This window comes from Coenobita brevimanus, chromosome 60 (assembly GCF_032717465.1).
Source record: "Coenobita brevimanus isolate Jiangsu-jjx chromosome 60, ASM3271746v2, whole genome shotgun sequence".
NCBI classification, from domain to species: Eukaryota; Metazoa; Arthropoda; class Malacostraca; order Decapoda; family Coenobitidae; genus Coenobita; species Coenobita brevimanus.
Window position 1 is genome coordinate 14,783,349 of NC_137013.1, and position 19,525 is coordinate 14,802,873.

Sequence of the window (19,525 nt, forward strand, 5' to 3'; positions counted from 1 at the left end):
ATGTATATCAATAAGACAATTTAAAGACAGGAATCTGAGACTTTTTGTGATGGCTATGCCGGTGATTGGAGAGTCATGATAAGAATAAATTATATATATATATATATATATATATATATATATATATATATATATATATATATATATATATATATATATATATATATATAATTCGAAGACCCATCTTAATGAAGTGTTTAAGTCAAAGCTTACTTCACAAACATGAACAAATAGATAAACTGATGGGAAAGTCAGGGATGTCAGACCTTCTTGATGCCTGTCGCTGTGTCTGGTGGGAGAGGTGCGCCTGCTGAGAGGAAGGCTGTGAGGGAGGATGTGTCGTACTGGTCCCGTAGTGGTGTCTCACTCACGAACTTGGCCAGGTGTGGTACCAGGGCCGATACTGTCACCTGCAGAAGGAACACTTGTTTCGCTTATAAGGAACACCTGAGGCGGCACTGATAAGGTCTCTCATTTATAAGTTTTGTTTATAAGATTCCCTGTTTATGCCTTTGCCTTCACTCATGCAGGTATCAGACACTTCCCTTCTCAAACGAATGTTATAATTAAAGAGAGAAAATACATAAACTATGAACCCTCGTTTATCCAGTAAATTTTTTACGACCCTTTGTTAATATCTCTCCAGGTTGTTTTGCCGTTATTATTTAATCAACCAAATAAATGTAAGCTTATACTTAAGGCCGTGAGGTAGTGTGTAATGTATTATCTGTTGGCAAATACAGGCCTTCTGAAAAAGCTGATACTTCTTTCAAGAAGATAAAATACTTTATCTACGCAAAGCCTTGAACTAAGTAAGTTTTTGTTAATAATATCTGAGTGCAGTACAACCAAGTAAGTTTTTTGTTAATAATATCTGAATGCAGTACAGGATGGTCCATAAATAGTGGTCCACTAGAAACTCACGCAGCTGTATCTTAATGTATTGAGGGGAAGGCTCAGTCGGTTAATATGGGCACGGTTGTGGCAGAAGGCGTAGGAAATGAAAAACGATGCAAGGTAAATACTGATGGCCCTGACAGCCGTCTCCACAACCCTTCAGAAATCCCCTAGAGGAGTGGATATGGAGCCTTATATATGGGCCATCCTGTGTATCTGTGCATCAGTGGTCGAATGCATGGTACGGTGGCACTGATTACGAGTGAGGGAACGCAGCAAGCGAAGCGAACAGGCGTAACAAAATGATGTTTATGTTCAGCTGAGGAATGAGTGGCCCTACACGACCTGGCCCAGTCCGACACGACACGGCCCAACCTCGATGGTTTTCAGAATCTAATAACTTTTTTATTATGTAAGATAGAGCAGAGATTCTTTCAGAAGGTAGTACATAAATTCAATAAATTTTGTTTTCAGCTGTATGTTGTGTGCTCAGGAGACCAAAAAAATCTCAGTTTTCCATGGGAATCTACCGAGGGCTTCAACTGACATGCCCCACTATGAAATCTATTCAAAACACCATGAAGGAGACACATGAAAAGTATGAGTTGTTTTCGACTTCATATGTCGCGCGCGCATGTGTGTGTGTGTGTGTGTGTGTGTGTGTGTGTGTGTGTGTGTGTGTGTGTGTGTGTGTGTGTGTGTGTGTGTGTGTGTGTGAGAGAGAGAGAGAGAGAGAGAGAGAGAGAGAGAGAGAGAGAGGAAAAAAAAAAATCTATTATTTTTCAACTACCTCACCAGAAATGTTGAAAGTTTACACCAAGATGAAATTATGGAGATAGGTGTATGTACAGACTCTCGCTCGCTCGTCACGCGCCCACAAAGCGCGCTTTACTGGTGTACTGTCCCAGATGACGCTCGGAGTCAGATGTCCGTGTGGATGGATGTGCCAAAAGAATGAAGGAGCTGCAGTTGAAAATGTTGTTCTGTGGCTTTCGGGGTTTGAATCCGTTATTGCTTAAATTTAACCCGTTTGAGAGCAGTGATTTTCCTCAGCTGAACAGTTTCTTTTGATGATAACCGTAATCCACCACTTAACTGAGGCCCTGTCCATTTTAGGGTTAACAGCGGATTTGTATATGCAGTAATGATAATACATATTCCTTCATGTCCATCTCCAGTCAGAGTATGTACAGAATTTCGAGCATTCATCTTCAGCTGCTAAACCATCCCAGGTTACACAGTTACACATTAGCACTACCTTCTCCATTTTCTGTCCGCCCCGCCCAGCTACTCTCATCACCACCTTCATCACTTCATCTCTCTGTCTTCATTATCGCCTTAGAACATTCATGCAACTACCTCGTACCTCTTTACAACCCATATCCTGTGAAGTTCGAGCAGAAATTAGAATACATCACTAGGGATATGGGAACAACAAAAGTAACATTTAGCGTGTGTGTGTGTGTGTGTGTGTGTGTGTGTGTGTGTGTGTGTGTGTGTGTGTGTGTGTGTGTGTGTGTGTGTGTGTGTGTGTGTGTGTGTGTGTGTGTGTGTGTGTGTGTGTGTGTGTGTGTGTGTGCCTCTGTACCTGTGTCTGCTTGTGTGTCTCTCTCTCTGTCTACCTGTCTGTCTGCATTTTTTTGTCTGCCTCACCTTGTACTTTTCTATGGCGTGGAAATAGGCAGTAGGCGAGAACTTAGTAAGAAAGTAGATGGTACCTCCCCACAGGAGCGATGAAATGACCATACCGTGTCCGTATAGATGGGTCACCGGCAAAATAAGCAGCTGGGTGCGGTTCCTTTCCTGGGGTCTTACTACTGCTTGCCCACTCGCCTCACGTAGCTTAGCCAGGTACCTGCCAAAACATCACACCTCTAGACTCTATTTACCTGGCCTAGATTCTCGTTCTTTTTCATGCTTAATTCATGCAGTCTAGCTTCTCTGTGTGCCTGCCAAAACATTCACACCTCTAGACTCTATTTACTTGGCCCAGATGTTAGTCCTTTTTCATGCTTATTCCACTCAGCTTAACCATAAACCTCCCAATATTCACTGTACTCATTTACTTCAACTTCATTCAGAATTCATCCTTTTTCATGCTTATTTTACGCAGCTTAACCGTGAACATGCGACACCATCTCATCATCCTTCACAGTTTTATGTTAACTTGGCCCAGAGTTTCGTCCATTTTGATGCTTCTGTCACGTAGCTTAACCATGACCTAGCATCACCAACACATCAATATACTCCTCGTACTTCAACTTGGCCCAGATTTTCGTCCAATTTGATGCTTGTTTCACGCAGCTCAGTGGCAGAGTAAGACACTATTACCTCTTTTCATCCTTTCCGCGGCACTACTTTTTTTTTTTTTAATGGCTGTGCTCTTTCTGTTCTAACATGGCCCAAAGTTACCATCTTTCCATCTTGAATATTGAGCTGTAACATGAGATGAAGGCTAGAATATGTGTCTAGTCACGAAAAGTGCAATGAAAACGAGGTAAAACCACAGCATTTTTCCTATCCTGCCACTAAACTACGCGAAAAAAGTTTCAAAACGACAAAATTCGCAATCAAGTTAAAGTAAAAGGACGATAACATCAAATTATAGTATTAATCTGTTGTTATGGCTCGCCATTCAAGATGGAGAGATGGCAATTTTAGGCCAACTTACAATGAAAAGTTTGCAGTAATTTCGTAATCCGTTATGTTATTATCCCCTTCGATCCGAGCCTCTACCACAACAACAACAATCACCACCACCAGCTCATCTCTAGACATCACCACAAAGCCACATAACACCACCACCTCCACATTCAGCATTGGTTCTACTCACACTATGCTCACGAAAACCTCTGATTTTGCTTTGCTGTGGTATTATCATGATTTTATTTTTTAATCCAGTGCATGTTACTGTACCGTTTATAAGTGTCTGTATACATTTAAATCAGTGAGACACCGACTAGAAAAGTGAACGAGATCGAGGTGGGGGGGGGGAAGGAGAAGACCAAGGATTAGAGAGATGGAATGGAGAGATATACGAGGGAGAGGATTGTGAGTTGGAGGGAAGGCAGCCAAACTGCAAAGGAAAGGGAGCCATGGAGGAGATTTGTTTGTGGCCACCCCATGCGGGATTAAGGCATATTATTATAAAGAGATAGAGATAGATAGATAGATAGATAGATTGAGAGAGAGAGAGAGAGAGAGAGAGAGAGAGAGAGAGAGAGAGAGAGAGAGAGATTAAGAAAAAAAAATGTCGTCCTAGCTTCTGCTAGTATTTCTAGTGTGTATGATCCAGAAATAGGAAGGGAAAGCCATGAGATCAAGATACATGAATTTATACCTTGCACTTTTCATATCATAACCTTTCTGATCGTCTGTATGGGTTCCGCCAGGGACGCTCAACTGGCGATTTCCTAACCTTCCTTTCAGACTCCCAGTCATCCTCTTTTAGGGACTTTGGCGAAAGTTTTACCGTTGCACTTGACATCTCAAAGGCTTTCGATTGAGTATGGCAAAAAGTTTAGTATCCAAACTGCCTTCTTACGATTTCTATCCTTCTTTCCATCTGTGCCTTCATCTCTAGCCTCCTTACTGGTCTCCTGTAGCTGCTGATGTAGCCGATCACTGTTCTTTTCCCAGGGCTATCTGTAGTGGTGTTCTTCATGGCTCTGTCCTGTCACCAACTCTCTTCCTTTTATTCATCAGTGACCTAAGCTGACATCTAACCTTATCCACTCATGCGCTGATGAGTCCATCCTTCACTTTTCCACTGGCTTCTCACAGCATCAGTCTCAGTAGTTACTTCAACAAACAAGGGATGAGGCTATGGCACACTTTATTTTTGACTTGGCTCATATCTCTCATTAGGGTAAAAGTAATCTGGTTGTTTTACTGCATCAAAAATTAAGTTTCAACTTCTTTCGACCAGTCAGAATCTACCACAGGAGTATCCTCTAATTTTTAACCATATACAGCTCAATCCTGCATCATCTTGGGGTCTCATTCTCCCGAGAGTTTTCTTGGCAAGATCATTTTACCTCTCTTGTAAAACCTACTTTCAAGAGATTAGGTGTGCTAAGCAGACACTGTGCCTACATTACCCTCGCATAGTTGCTGCTCTTATCCACGGGTTTTATTTACCCCTGTGTTGGGTACAACTCTCATATGTGGGGAGGCTCCCCACATACAGCTCTTCTCAACAAGGTGGAGTCAAAGGTTTTTCGTCTCACTAACTCTCCTCCTCCTACTTGATTCCTTCAACATCTATCTCTCCGCCGCACTGTTGCATCTTTATCTCTTTTCTGTCGCTGCCTCGGTTACTGTTCCTCTAAACCGCCTGCTTACATCCCTCCATCACTTCGGCGAGTGAGTACCAACTATCTAGCAGCATGCTCTCATCCCATTTCTGTCCAGCTGCGTAATACAAGAGTTAACCGTTACTCCCAGTCCTTCATGCAACCTATGCAACAGGCCATCTCTGGACAGTCTTCTTTTATTGGTATTTCCTACCGCCATTGACCTCCAGTCTTTTAAACTCAGTGTGTCCAGGCATCTCGAAATGAACGGATGTTGAATTTGTCTCTTTATTATCTTGCTTTCATTTTTTCTAGGCGGAACAGTTCGCGGGCTTCTAGCCTTTGGTTCCTTCTTACTTGCATAGAGAAATAAATGTTTATTCTAGTACCATAAATGTATATCAATCGACAGGCCTGCATATGTACAGGAAAGTGCCTCTTATGCACTTGCTACTTGCACCTGTATCTCCAGTGTTAACATTAAGAAGTTATGCCCCTTTACTTCCCTAACACACATCCCACCACTCTCTTTTAACTCTTGCTTCGCCACAGTCAGGAGAGGGTGATGAAACCTGGCAAGTTTCGGGCGAGAGTTTTATCAATATCAGCTCTTGCCCTCTTCTGATCAAGGTTAAGAAGGGTGAGACTCTCGAAAATACTACCACATGATACACTATGATGCTTTGTTCATATTATGGGGTCTTACATATCAGCTCATTATACGGTTATCTCACACGGTACGTATTTTGGAATAGTGGTAGCTTTCTGTGTTTTAAATATTTCGTCTTAGTGATTTGTTAGAGTCTCTTTGATTGGTTAGATGCGCTGAAAATGGGAAATACTTGTCCGAAAACTAGTTTGAATTATTAGATATGAATACACTATATCAAAAAATATAGGCTGTTCAGATATAACATTCTAAACGGTTGCTAATTTGTTTCTCATTTATCAGTTTGACTGGCAGTTTACACTTGAATTTCGCATTCTTCCGCAATGAACCTAATATGTGTATTCATATTATTGTGTTTAATTATTTTTTATTCAATATTCACTCTTATACCTGACCAGTTTTGCTTCTAACTTGCACAGACTTTGGGCAACAAATGGAAACACTTTTCTGGCTCGGCAAACAGTATATCAGATCAGTGATATCGTATGCCTCCCGACATGGGTCCCATTCTTATCTAACACCCACTGCTACATCTTCCACACCATACAGAACAACGCGCTACGCATGATCACTGACTGCACAAACACCACTCCCACATCTCACTTCCATTTTGAAACAAAAGTCATCCCTGTTAGACAATATCTTGACATAAGGGGCACACAGTTCTATGTGGCAACCTACATTAACACACAACAACACCGTTACAGTATGAGAGAGCCACACAGCACACCTAAGCATATAAAGCAATCACCACACAGATTTTACCAGCCTCACTTCAACGATATCCCACCTCCAGACACCCCAGCACTGGCAATTATACACCCCTACACCAGCAATGAAGAAACCACCTACTTACCAGTATTCATTTCACGAACAAGGAAATACAACACATCAGACAGAACACCATATTACAAGCCCCCCCTTCTCGACTACATCCTGGAGCTACGTAGAACTGTCTCACTGTAGCGTGAGTAAAATCTTAATTGCTGTCATCTTAGTAGAGAAATTAGTGGGGGTATTTTTCTAACCACGTCAGATTCAGATGTTTCTCATAAGCTTAAGTTTGGTCTGGAAATTCCAAGGAAGAAAAAAAGAGTCTTCCTACAGAAAGGGTGCAACGTTTATCAAAACGAAAGTCAATTTTAATTTCAATCCTGATTTTGAAAGATATTAACATCATCATTATCATCATCATCATCATCATCATCATCATTACTACCTTTTGGAGGCTCCATGAAGAAACACATATAAACTCACGGCTGACGTACGAGTTCCAGCAGGAGGGCCTGATGTGTGACCAGTACCCCCTTGGGCAGCCCTGTGGTGCCGGAGGAGAACGGCATCATACCCACCCACCGACTCACGTGAGAGGCTCCCTCTCCCTGCGCGCACCCGGAGGAAAAGTTCAGGAGGCATATTCCTAAAGGATCTCAGCCAGTTCTTACGATAAGCAATTCTCCATACAATGATTTATGGTCAGAAATAATTTAGCTTTGTCATATTTTCTCAAGTTATTATTCACTCAGTTTTGGGGCAGATTTCATTGGTTGTTTTCATTAACCTCTTCAGTAGTATGACATACAGTATATTTAACACTTACTTAGGCAACCACCAGATATTCTATATTTAAGTTAAGAAGGCTGTCAATTAGTGAAGGGTTTAATAAATGCTATATCTAACACTTCCATTTCACAGAGTCCTCGTTAGATAAAAAATATGGCATGGAGGTTGCGAAAGTGCGGTCAGATATACGTCATTGGATGAAAGGGGTTAAATAAAAGCATAAATAATCAGTTTTATACTTAAGCGAGTTGATCAATACGAACACGGGACGTCTAAAAATGAGAAGAAAGGAGAAGAAGAAAAAGAAGAAGAAGAAGACGAAGATGATGATGATGATGATGATGAAGAAAAAGAATAACAAGGAAGGATGATGGTAAACAAAGTAATATAGTAACCTTTGTGACGGGAGGGACAGGGTGGTGAGAAGTGAGGGTGGCGAGGGATGACGTGTGTTGTGGGCTTGGGTGTGTGCTATCTGCCTCCACCACCCACACGCCCCTCACACTTCCTTCAGGTAGCTTATCTCGTGCCCCGGCCAATATATCGGTGAAGGCCTCATGCACCAGCGCCCACTTTGCTTCGCTCACCTTCAGGGCATGGATCAACTCGTCTAGGGACAAGATGGATAAATAGTGATGTTTTTGTTATTGTAAACAGATAAGAATGGTTATTTGTTTTCATAATCTCTTGAACCCGGTGACGCAGTTTGTTTACCTCCGCCAGTGGAGTTGAGGAAGGTTATGTACTCATCCCTGTTTGTCAGTTGGTTTGTCCACAAGATGTTTCATGAGGTTATTGATGGATTTCACTGAAATTCTATGGATATGTGGGTCATGAGCCGAGGAAGAATTGATTTAATTTTGGTGGTAATCTGAGTTGTATGGTACAGGCGATGGCGGAGGTATGCACTCTCTGGATGATGTCTGCTTGTTTATTCTTGCTATCTTTATACAATTTCATTCAGCTTAGGAGAAGCTTTTCGAAGTGAGGGGGGGCCAGAGGCTGGATATAGCACTGATTAACCCCTTCAATGGGAGAGGCCTTCCTGGAGTGGAAGAAAATCATCTGGATATACAGTAGTATGAATTAAGCTGCAGTACCGCTTTTGGGGAGCCTCTTAAGAAACAAACCTAAATAAAATCAGTATATATATATATATATATATATATATATATATATATATATATATATATATATATATATATATATATATATATATATCGCAAATGGCGATAGAACGTGTGCTCGGTGCTGCTCCAGAAATCTTCGATGTCTTCATGACCAGACCAGCTAGGACCATCACATCAGCCTACCTCAGTCAATTAATAGTGGGGGAATAACGGTACGATTACATTTAGCCAGCGTGTTACGCCACATTGCTAACCATACGACTGCAGACGCAGGCTAGGTTACAAGCGTGCCCAAGATGACGGACAAAACAGGCCACCCCACACCATCGCAAACCACCTAGGAAACAAAGTTGGAAATTTGTGGATACTGCAACACTCGAGTGACAAAGACAGGGAAAAATAGTGAAGGTATGCAATGTGACTGTTGCAAATATTGGGTCCATGCTAAGTGTGATGGATGTCCAGTGAGGAATATAAACTTTTGATGAAAATTGCGATGAAAGTGAAGTTTTACTGCACCGTACGGAACTGTGAGGAGCTGGCAAACCAGTTTCTAACCATTCTTGCCCCATTAAAGGAACAGGTGGACAGAAGAACAAAGAAACTAGAAGAAATTGCACAGAAGGTCAGTAGGCAATACAGTGATCTGGAGAAAACCGTGTGTGAAAAACTAAATGAACAAGAGGTAGTAGTGGAAAATACAATCACTGAAGAGATCACGCGATTTGTCACAAATACTATCAGTAAAGTAAGGGAAGAAATCCTGGACGAGATCAGGGCTGCTGTTTCAGATGAGAGGGATAGAGCCTATAGAAGCAGGAACATAATCCTAACCAGTATGCCAGAACCAAACACAGATGATCGTCAAACTGGCAAGATTGGAAATCTGAATTCAGTTGCAGAACTCTTCGCAGTACAGCTGAAACTAAAACCCGAGGATATTAGCATCACTGACACCGACAGGCTCCGCAATGGCCAGAGAGGAGATAGATCGAGTGGAACAAACCAAGGCTATTAAGAGTAAGGTTGCAGTCAGAAGAAATGGTGAAAATAGTAATCATTGCTGCCTCCAGTGTGAAAATGCAATCTGGGGATAGTGAAATAAGAATCTTTCGTGACTCAAGCAAGAAAGCCCGGCTGGCCAGGAAGGAACTGATTGCACAGGCGGAGGAAAAAAAACAAGGATGAACCAGAAGAGTCACAACATAAATGGATTATCGACCACAAGAATAACAGAGTGATTAGGGTCTCTAAGAAGGGGCAGGCTCAAGGGCAGACCTCCTTTCGTACCCGCTCCTATGGACAGTAAGAATAACAGCGATGACCCACACCACAGGTACAAATGTTTATACACTAACCTGGATGGCTTGAGTAATAAGACAGCAGAACTGAATGCCATACTGATGGAGGAGGAGCCTGATTTAGTCTTTTTTACTGAGACCAAAACGAACAGCGATATGATGAATGCAAGTTAATTTGATACTCATCATTACCAGGCCATAAGGAACGACAGACAGGATCAGGCAGCACCAGGAGGCGGAGTAGCAATTTTAGTAAAAAAAAAAAAAAAAAGGGTAATACAGGTTGAGGAGAACACAGTTACTCATTTATCAAGCCATTTAGCAAAGGAGACTGTGTGGTGTGAAGTCAAATGCAACAGAGGACAAAGTATAGTATTAGGAACCATCTACAAAACCCCCTCATCGAGTGCATAAAACAACACCAGAATAAATGATGTGATAAGAGAGAGTGAGAGGTATATATGTAGCAGAAATCAGTAATTACTCATATGTGGAGACTTCAAGTACAGTAACATAAACTGGGAGGAGAACACAGTAACAGAAGGTACACAGGATTATGGGCAGACAATATTTTCCTGGACTCTGTTGCTGACTGTTTCTTAACACAGCATATGCAAGATTGGACACACCTCAGAGATACAGAAAATCCGTCAAGACTAGACCTAGTATTCTTAAAATCAGACAGTGAAGTAGAGGCAGGAAGCACGCAGTTATTTTATTCACCTTCAACGGAGACAGCAAGCTAGAGTCAAGTGATAATGTATTATCAAGGTTGAACCATCATAAGGCTGACAGGGAGCACATGAAAGAGCTGTTTTGGAGAAGTTAATTAGGATGATTTATTTGAAGACTGTGACATTAAGGAAATGTGGAACAAGTTTCTAGAAACATACAACAGTGTACTGTTGTGTACTATTGTATGTCAGTAGGCAACAGTGCAGTAAGCCATAGTGGATGAACAACAGACTCCGGGCCATAATTCAAGAGAGGAAGTGGCGTGGCAGAACTACCGATGCAAGAAGACACCCCGTAGAAGACAGAAGTACCTTGTAGCCAGAAACCGAGCGACAGTGGAGGTGCGGTAAGCAAAGTTCAATTACGAAAAGAAAGTGGCACAGGATTCCATGAAGAATACAAAGCACTTCTGGGCCTATGTAAGATCCAAGACAAACGTGAAAGAAAAAGTAACAAGAGTATGGACTTTAGAAAGTGCACTGATCAGCACAAATAAAGATTCAGCAGAAGCCATGAACAAGGCTTTCAACACAGTATTTGTAAAGGAAGATGCGACACAAGCTATGCCAGTCCCAGATGTAGCTTCACAAGGAGAAGAAATACTGACAGTAGAGGTTCATGAAGACAGTGTGTGTAAGATATTAATATCACTAAATGCCCTGGCCCTGACGGTGTCTCACCAGTGGTGCTAAAAATCCTGTGTGGATGAACTGTGCTACCCTTTGACCAGTATCTTCCACTCATCCATGGACACTGGTATAGTACCGAGAGACTGGCACAGGGCGAACAGCACGCCAATCTTCAAAAAAGGATATAAGAGTGACCCCTTGAACTATAGACCTGTGTCCCTTAACTACCATTGTATGCATGATGATGGAGGCCCTGATAAGGAATGAAGTAGTCAGTCACCTGGAAAGGAACAACATTATAACAGACACCCAACACGGGTTCAGGAGCAAGAGGAGCTGTGTGACGAACCTGTATACGTATTTGGAGGATATCACAAATGCAGTAGACAAAAAGGTAGGCGCTGACGTACAATACCTGGATTATGAAAAAGCATTTGACAGAGTACTACACAATAGACTGATTGTTTAACTGAACTTGCAAGGGATCAGAGGGAATGTAAAGAGATGGCTGGCAAACTTCTTGGCGAACCGATCCCACAGGGTCTGAGTAAGGGGCACCTACTTGGATTTGCTACCGGTGCACAGCGGAGTGCTGCAGGGATCAGTTCTGGGCCCTGCCCTCTTCGCAGCATATGTCAACGACCTGGTCTCGAATCTCGAATCACAGGCTAGCGTATTGCCAACGATACTAAGATTTACAGGCCAATAAGAACGCAGGAGAATGTAGAAGCTCTACAGAGGGACATGGGCAGGCTGGGAGCAACAAGTGGCTTCTGACCTTCAACCCTGCAAAATGCAAAACAATGCACTTTGGAAGCCATAACCGAAGAAGTGACTACAGCCTGAATGGAAATACCTTGGGAAAGTCTGCAGGCGAAAAGGACCTTGGAGCCCTGATCTCAACAGACCTGAAGTCCTCAACACACATAGCCATAGTAGCAGCAAAGGCCAACAGCAGACTTGGTGTAATAAAAAGGAACTTTGAGTACCAGAACAAGGAGATGCTATGATCGCTGTATACCACCCTGGTCAGACCAATTCTAGACAATGGAGCAAGGTGCTGGTCCCCACATCTTGTCAAAGACATCGACTTACTGAAAAGGATCCAGTGCAGAGCCACAAAACTAGTATTGGAGTTGGCTGATTTTGAGTATGAAGAGTGATGTTTAGCCTTAGGAAAGCAGACACTGGAGGACAGAAGGATGCGGGGAAACGCAGTAGAGGTCTTCAAGATCCTCTGACGTCTCTGCCTTCAAGTTCTTCACATTGAGCACCACAAACCTGAGAGGCCATCCCTTCAAGCTAGACAAACGAGCACACTGGAGAAAGACAATGAGGGTGAACTCTATTTCAAACAGGACAATAAATAAGTGGAACGCCATACCTGATCATGTGGTCACAGCACCAACTATAGCCGCCTTTAAATCAAGATATGAGAAGCGTGTGGGTATAACACATAGGTAGGCTGGTACAGTTAATAGAGGTGGAGTCTACACAAGAAGATTTCTTCTTACTTCCCCACAAATGATGACTAGGTAATCGGACTGAAGGAGTTAATGGACTTAAAGGAAAGACTGGCTTTCTATCAAACCAAGCCCATTGGTTTTATCATCGTTAATACATATTGGCTCTAATGGCTGCAAATCTCCCAGCCCCCCTATTCCTTGAATTGCAAAAAGGGTCCGATTTTTTAACTTTCACCAAGGTAAAAAGGGGAATAGGGTGTAAAAGGGCTGTAAAAGGGTGTAAAAGGGCTGTGCATGATTCTAAACTGGCAGCAGATGAGAGTTGAGGTATGCAGTTGACCGAGAATTTTCAACAGAAACAGAAAATGTTTTAGAAGGAGGTGAAGAGGGTGCAAGGAGGAAAGTTTGGGAAGGAAGAGCAAGTAGAAGCAGAGGATGGAATGATGTTAACTGAGATGGATGCAATAAGGAAGAGATAGGCAGCGTATTTTGAAAGACTGTTCAATGTGGAGGAGGAAAGGGAGGCTGATATTGTGGCAAATAGAAGGGTGCAAAGACTAAATGTGTTGGGAGAGTTGAATGATTCTTTGATCATAATGGAAGAAGCGCAGGAGGCAGTAAAGGATATGAAAGCAGGGAAAGCTGCAGGTATGGATGGGTGTACTGTGGAATGTCTGAAAGGTGGTGGAGTGACTATTATTGAGTGGTTAGTAATATGGTTGAATGTGTGATTTGCAAGTGATATGGTGCCGATTGATTGGGCAAGTGCGTGAGTGCTTCCGTTGTATAAAAGTAAGGGTGATCAGTATGATTGCACTAGTTTTGGGAGACTAAGTCATTTGAGTGTTGTAGGTATGGTGTATGGTAGAGTGTTAAGAAAGTTGGACAGGGTACAGAAGGAGTGACAGGTGATGAGGTGTGTAGCTTTAGGAGAGGGAGAGGATGCATGAATCAGGTGTTTGCTGTGAAACAGGTGTTTGAAAAGTATTTGGCGAAAGGTAAGGATCTGTTTTGAGGATTCATGGATTTAGAGAATGCATATGATAGAATTGATAGGGAGGCATTTTGGACTGTTTTGAGATTGTATGGACTAGATGGTAGGTTGTTAAAAGGAGTGAAAAGTTTATAAGCAAGTAGTAGAGCATGTGTAAGAGTGGAAAATACTGTGAGTGATTGGTTTCGTGTGAGAGTGGGGCTGTGGCAGGGATGTGTAATGTCACCTTGGTTGTTTAATATTTATATGGATGATGTTGTAAGGGAGGTGAATGTGAGAGTGTTGGGTAGAGGTTTGAGTCTGGAAAATGCTCATGGCAGAGAGTGGAACCTGAATCAGCTGCTGTTTGTGGATGATATCGCACTGGTGGCTGATTCAGAGGAGAGATTGAGACCGTTAGTAGAGGAATTTGGAAGGGTGTGCGAAAGGAGGATACTAAGAGTAAATGAGAATAAGAGTAAAGTGATGAAGTGTACGAGGTTGGTAGATGGTAGGAGCATGAATGTAGTTTGGAATGGTGAGTTGCTTGAGGAGGTGGAGTGGTTTAAGTATTTAGGGTTACTTGTTGCTGTGGCTGGAAGAACAGGTGTAGAGGTGAAGTTTAGAATGAATGAAGTAGGAAAGGTGCTGGAAGGAATGAAAATAGTGTTTAGATGTCGTTCACTTAGAATAGGTGTCAAGAGAAGGATGTATGAGGGTGTTGAGGTACCGATTACTTTATATATGGGGTTGCAACATGGAATATGGGTGTAGCAAAGAAGAAGACTTTGAATGTAATGGAGATGAGGTGTCTGAGGAGTATGCGTGGAGTAATGCATATGGACTCAGTGAAAAATGATGAAGTGTAAAGGAGAACTGGAGTTATGCGGGAGATGGCTGAACATGTCGAACAGAGACTGTTGCGATGGTTTAAGCATATGGAGAGAATGGATAAGGAGAGATTGGTGAAAAAGGTAAATGGATCGGATATGAGGGATGTAAGGCTGAAAGAAAGACCACGAATATGAAGGATGGACAGTGTGAAGAGAGCATTAGGTGCGAGAGGGATGTCTGTACAGTAGAGCAAGGAAGAGTGGCTGCACATGATATGGATGAATGGAGATAAATTGTGAGTGAATAAATGACGATGAGCCTCGCGGCGATATTCTCCCAGATATGGTCAGATCAGCTGATCAGGTCAGTCGTGGGTAAGGGGATGGGTCCATTATGATGTGGCAGGGGTAAACCAGCTCTGCTGTCGGAGCCTGCTGCGGATGTCACTGACTGCACTGCACAGTTGACTCTCATGCTGTGTGGTGCAATGAGGATCTGTCCCTTCTCTCCTTGGGGCTAAGATAAGAGTAAGTGTGTGTGTGTGTGTGTGTGTGTGTGTGTGTGGATGAGTAAATTGGGAGTGTGTCGTCCTGTCTCAGCTACCCCTTTTTCGGGGGGTGGGGGGGAAGCAGCCTAGGTATATAGATAGATATATAGAGGCATCATAATTATATTCATAATATTCTGTCTTGAGCTTCTCAGTGCTTTTCCAGTCTGTTTTCAAAGGCTTTCACGTTCTTGATCTCTTCAGTTCTTTTCCAGTCTGTTTTCAAAGGCTTTCACCTTCTTGATCTTTCCAATCGTTTTCAGACCTGTTTTCAAGGGTTTTCACCTTGAACTTTCCAGTCTTTTCCAATCCGTTTTCAAAGGCTTTCACGTCTGGGGTGTTACTCAACTATAGCGCGTTTAACCTGACAAAAGCTCCTATCCCCTTTCAGACCAGCTGATGGAGAAGTGCAGTCAGACTGGAGGGCTTGTCTTGTAACCATGAAGATTCACTCTTACCTCATAAACTAAGGCTCATCGAATTCTGTGCAACAACGACTTAGCATTCAGGTTGTAGAAGTGGGTATTCATGCAACCACGACTTAGCACTCAAGTTTGAGAAACGGAATTTCATCCAGCCGTGACTTAGCACTCAAACTGTAGGCGTGGGAATTAAATGCAACCACGATTTGGCATTCAAATTATAGGAGTGGGAATTTCATGCAAACACGATTTTACATTCAAGTTATGGGAGTGGGAATTTCATGCAACTACAACTTAGCATTCAAGTTGTGAGAGTGAGCCAGTACCATCGGACATAAACAAACCGACTTGAGGTACGTAATAGGTTCTGTGTAATTACTGCTTTAAATATGAATATGCACATCCCAGTCTCGCCTCCGATCTCTCCGTCCGGGTGATTAAATGCTGCTTCCTCCAGGCGATGTTATTCAACCCAGGAGAGTCCCTCGGCAATGAATAATTGTATTGTTTCTGACGGATTAATCAAGAATTTGTTAATTTTTTATGAAGAATGCAAAGGACAATGTATATTTAGTTTGAAGATAAAATAAAAAAATATATATATGTAATATTTTAGCACTTCTTAAGACCCCTGCATCAATTCCCATGCATTGATCGGTTATAACTATTTGCCCCCCCCCCTCAATGGAAATTCCTGACTACGCCCTTGGTTGTATCTAACCCTTCCGGCTGCAAGTCTCCTCCAGGCTGAGTATAATCGTCTGGCGGTAGCAAAAATAAAGTAAGAAATACGCAACATGACTGAAGGGGTTAACTTCTGCTACCCGATGCATTTTTCCATTTTCCTCATACTTTGTTGAAAATGTCTGGTTGTTAAAGGGTTAATTAATTTAGGCTACACCCAACCCTCCTGTCAGGAAAACCTCTCCCAAGCTGAACGAAATCGTTTGGTAGTAGCAAGAATGCAATAAAAAATATGTCACCAACCTGAAGGGGTTAAATAAGCGTCGCGAAAATAAGTCAACGAAAATGCAACCGTGTGTGAGCGGCGTAGAGTACCTTGAGTTAGGGATGGGTTGACGGGGACAAGGACGGCGCCGCAGTACAGGATGGACAACAGCAGGAGAGGGTAGTCCATGTGCGTTGGTAGCAGGAGAAGGACGTGGTGACCTGAAAAAACAGTCATGAAGGAGCATAACCAGTTTATATATATATATATATATATATATATATATATATATATATATATATATATATATATATATATATATATATATATATATATATATATATTGTTACGGAACAGAAAGAGATAATGAACACTTCAAGTGAGAACACTAAAATCACCACTGTCCCGCAAAGTTCCAGGTTCAAAACAAAAGAGTTAGGTCAAAGTTTAATGCTCAAACTAACAACTAAACATTCAGGACTCATAAAGATAATGTAATGGCAAAAAACAGGTTAAATATATGGTTAACTGCAATAGCCTCTATTAACACGAAATTAGCAAGAGTAAATTTATCTAAGTCAGCCCTGATAAAATGAGAAAACCGGATAATGCTCAGTTAATGCAAGATATATTATTACAGATACAAAATATTATTACTACTGGCTGACAGTAAAAACTTTACATTAATCACAAAAACCTTACCAGGCCTACGAACCAACACCTTATGCTATACAGTACAAGAAAAAGTGTAATAACACTTATACTCAAATTACTCAGCAGCTAGATGGTTGGAGACTTCCTGAGCACTCACAAAAATAATAATAACTGTACAGGGGAGGACAGAGATGTGAACAAAATGAGGAGTAGATCTAAGTGGCAATTAATGCAGAGACTGAGCTCATTATATAGGGGCCAGCAGAGCTTGATACAACTTGTAAGAAGGACGCGCAAATGAAGCCATAGGGGACAAAGAGTTGACACTCCTGCTCTGAACAACAGAAAGAACGACTTATTTTTCTATAAGGGAGGAGAAGGGGGGAGTGAGGTAGAACACGGAAGCTTGGTCACTATGGAAGCCACGAGGCGAATCGTGATCAAACATGCAGCATACTGTACGTTAGAATTATACAAAGGATGATGAAATCATAGGCTATGTAACAATATATATATATATATATATATATATATATATATATATATATATATATATATATATATATATATATATATATATATACTGTCAAGAAATCGCTGTAGTAGGAAATTATTATCATATTTATTATCGTTTTTCAGACTATAATTCGTATCAGGGAATTATTATCAGTTGTACTGTATCATCATATTTTTTTCATTGTAATATTTAGCAGGGAATTATATTCAGCCTTATCGAATTTAGTTCATTTTACTATTCAGCAGAGAAATATTGTTTGTCTTATTATTGGCCGCCGAAGGAGGCAATAATATAATATCCTGTGTGTGTGTGTGTGTGTGTGTGTGTGTGTGTGTGTGTGTGTGCGTGTGTGTGTGTGTGTGTGTGTGTGTGTGTGTGGATGAGTAAATTGGGAGTGTGTCGTCCTGTCTCAGCTACCCCTTTTTGAGGGATGGGGGGGAAGCAGCCTAGGTATATAGATAGATATATAGAGGCATCATAATTATATTCTGTGTCTTGAGCTTCTCAGTGCTTTTCCAGTCTATTTTCAAAGGCTTTCACGTTCTTGATCTATTCAGTTCTTTTCCAATCTGATTTCAAAGGCTTTCATCTTCTTGATCTTTCCAGTCGTTTTCAGACCTGTTTTCAAGGGTTTTCACCTTGAAATTTCCAGTCTTTTCCAATCTGTGTGTGTGTGTGTGTGTGTGTGTGTGTGTGTGTGCCCAAAGTATTTCAAAATCACGTGGGCAACTTACATCCAAACTCTGTTGGCAGTATCCCAAGATATATGGTTTGTTTGTGTATAATTTTGGTGAAGCCGTGATGCTATGCCTCCTATTGCCTGAGGACTTGGCAAGAAAACAATACCATCTAACTTTTCCTTTTAGTTTACCATGATTCACCATTTCTATCATATCTTCAGTGAAGAAAAAGTCTGTTTAAAGAGAAACTGCTAGAAATTCTTCAGAGGCCTGCTCTACCAAATGAACTTCACAGACATAATACGCCTGACTTCATGCCTCTGAATGCTAGTGTGATATTTACTCAACGGGAATAAACAGCGAAATTATAAGCCTTTCCAATTTTGACGATGCTACGATGCTATGCTTCTGATTCCTAGTCGATTACTTATACTTTTTTATTGATGGTCAGTGATAAGCATTAGTGGGCGAATGTTTCGGCTTTTATTCACCATATTTTTTTTGTAATAGCATGGAATTATCAGTCTTATTCATCGTAGCCTTATTCTAAAATTCAGCCAGGAAATATTATCTTTTATTTATCGTATTTTTTCATTATAATATGTAGCACGAAATTGTTAAACCTTATTTATCATATTTTTCCATTCTAATATTCATCAGGGAAATACCATCAATATTACAAATCGTATTTTTTTTAAATTGTAATATAAGAACATTAGAAAGGAATATAACTGCAGTACAGTGGCTGTCGCAACCTAGAAGCCTCTGTATTGAAGGGTTTTATTCTCGTCGGTTAAGGAAGCTCCCTAACACTCTTTTCTAAGCAATTTATTTGGCTTAGTACATATTACTGCCCTCTTGTATATTATACCAATCCTTCAAACATCGCCATACACTGCACAGATAATGTACAAAGGGATATTAACCCTTTCAGGCACAGTCGCGCGATTCGCGTGATGTCGGCTTGCACTCCGCCAGACACAGTCACGCGACTCGCGTCCTTAAGGCCCCTTCAAGGCCCAAAAATATTCGTCAGAAAAAAACTTATAGGCCGATTTGCGTGATTTTTTGGCGCGTCTTAGGGTAGCCAAGGCCTACTGGAGGTAAGTCATTGGCAACACTGCTTTGCCTTATCAGCCTCAGCCCGCTCCCTCCAACCTCAGTGTTTGTTGAGCAGTCAGCCAGTGATGTTTGACAGCTCGTGGTTCCCTTTAAATCGTCCATAATTCTCCTCCTCTTGCCCAAGGCAAAGACCCTATTGAA

General features: G+C 41.5%; 1 protein-coding gene across 1 annotated transcript in view; it reads right to left on the reverse strand.

Annotated features, from left to right (window-relative positions):
• LOC145403296 (uncharacterized) overlaps positions 1-19,525 on the reverse strand; it is a 76,491-nt gene that overhangs the window by 17,860 nt on the left and 39,106 nt on the right. Inside the window, exons 4-8 of the mRNA XM_080275101.1 lie at positions 16,522-16,632; positions 7,821-8,035; positions 7,120-7,244; positions 2,551-2,752; positions 267-410 (exon numbers count right to left, since the gene is read on the reverse strand). Coding sequence (XP_080131227.1) covers positions 267-410; positions 2,551-2,752; positions 7,120-7,244; positions 7,821-8,035; positions 16,522-16,632 — 797 coding nt within the window. The remainder of the gene's footprint in view (positions 1-266; positions 411-2,550; positions 2,753-7,119; positions 7,245-7,820; positions 8,036-16,521; positions 16,633-19,525) is intronic.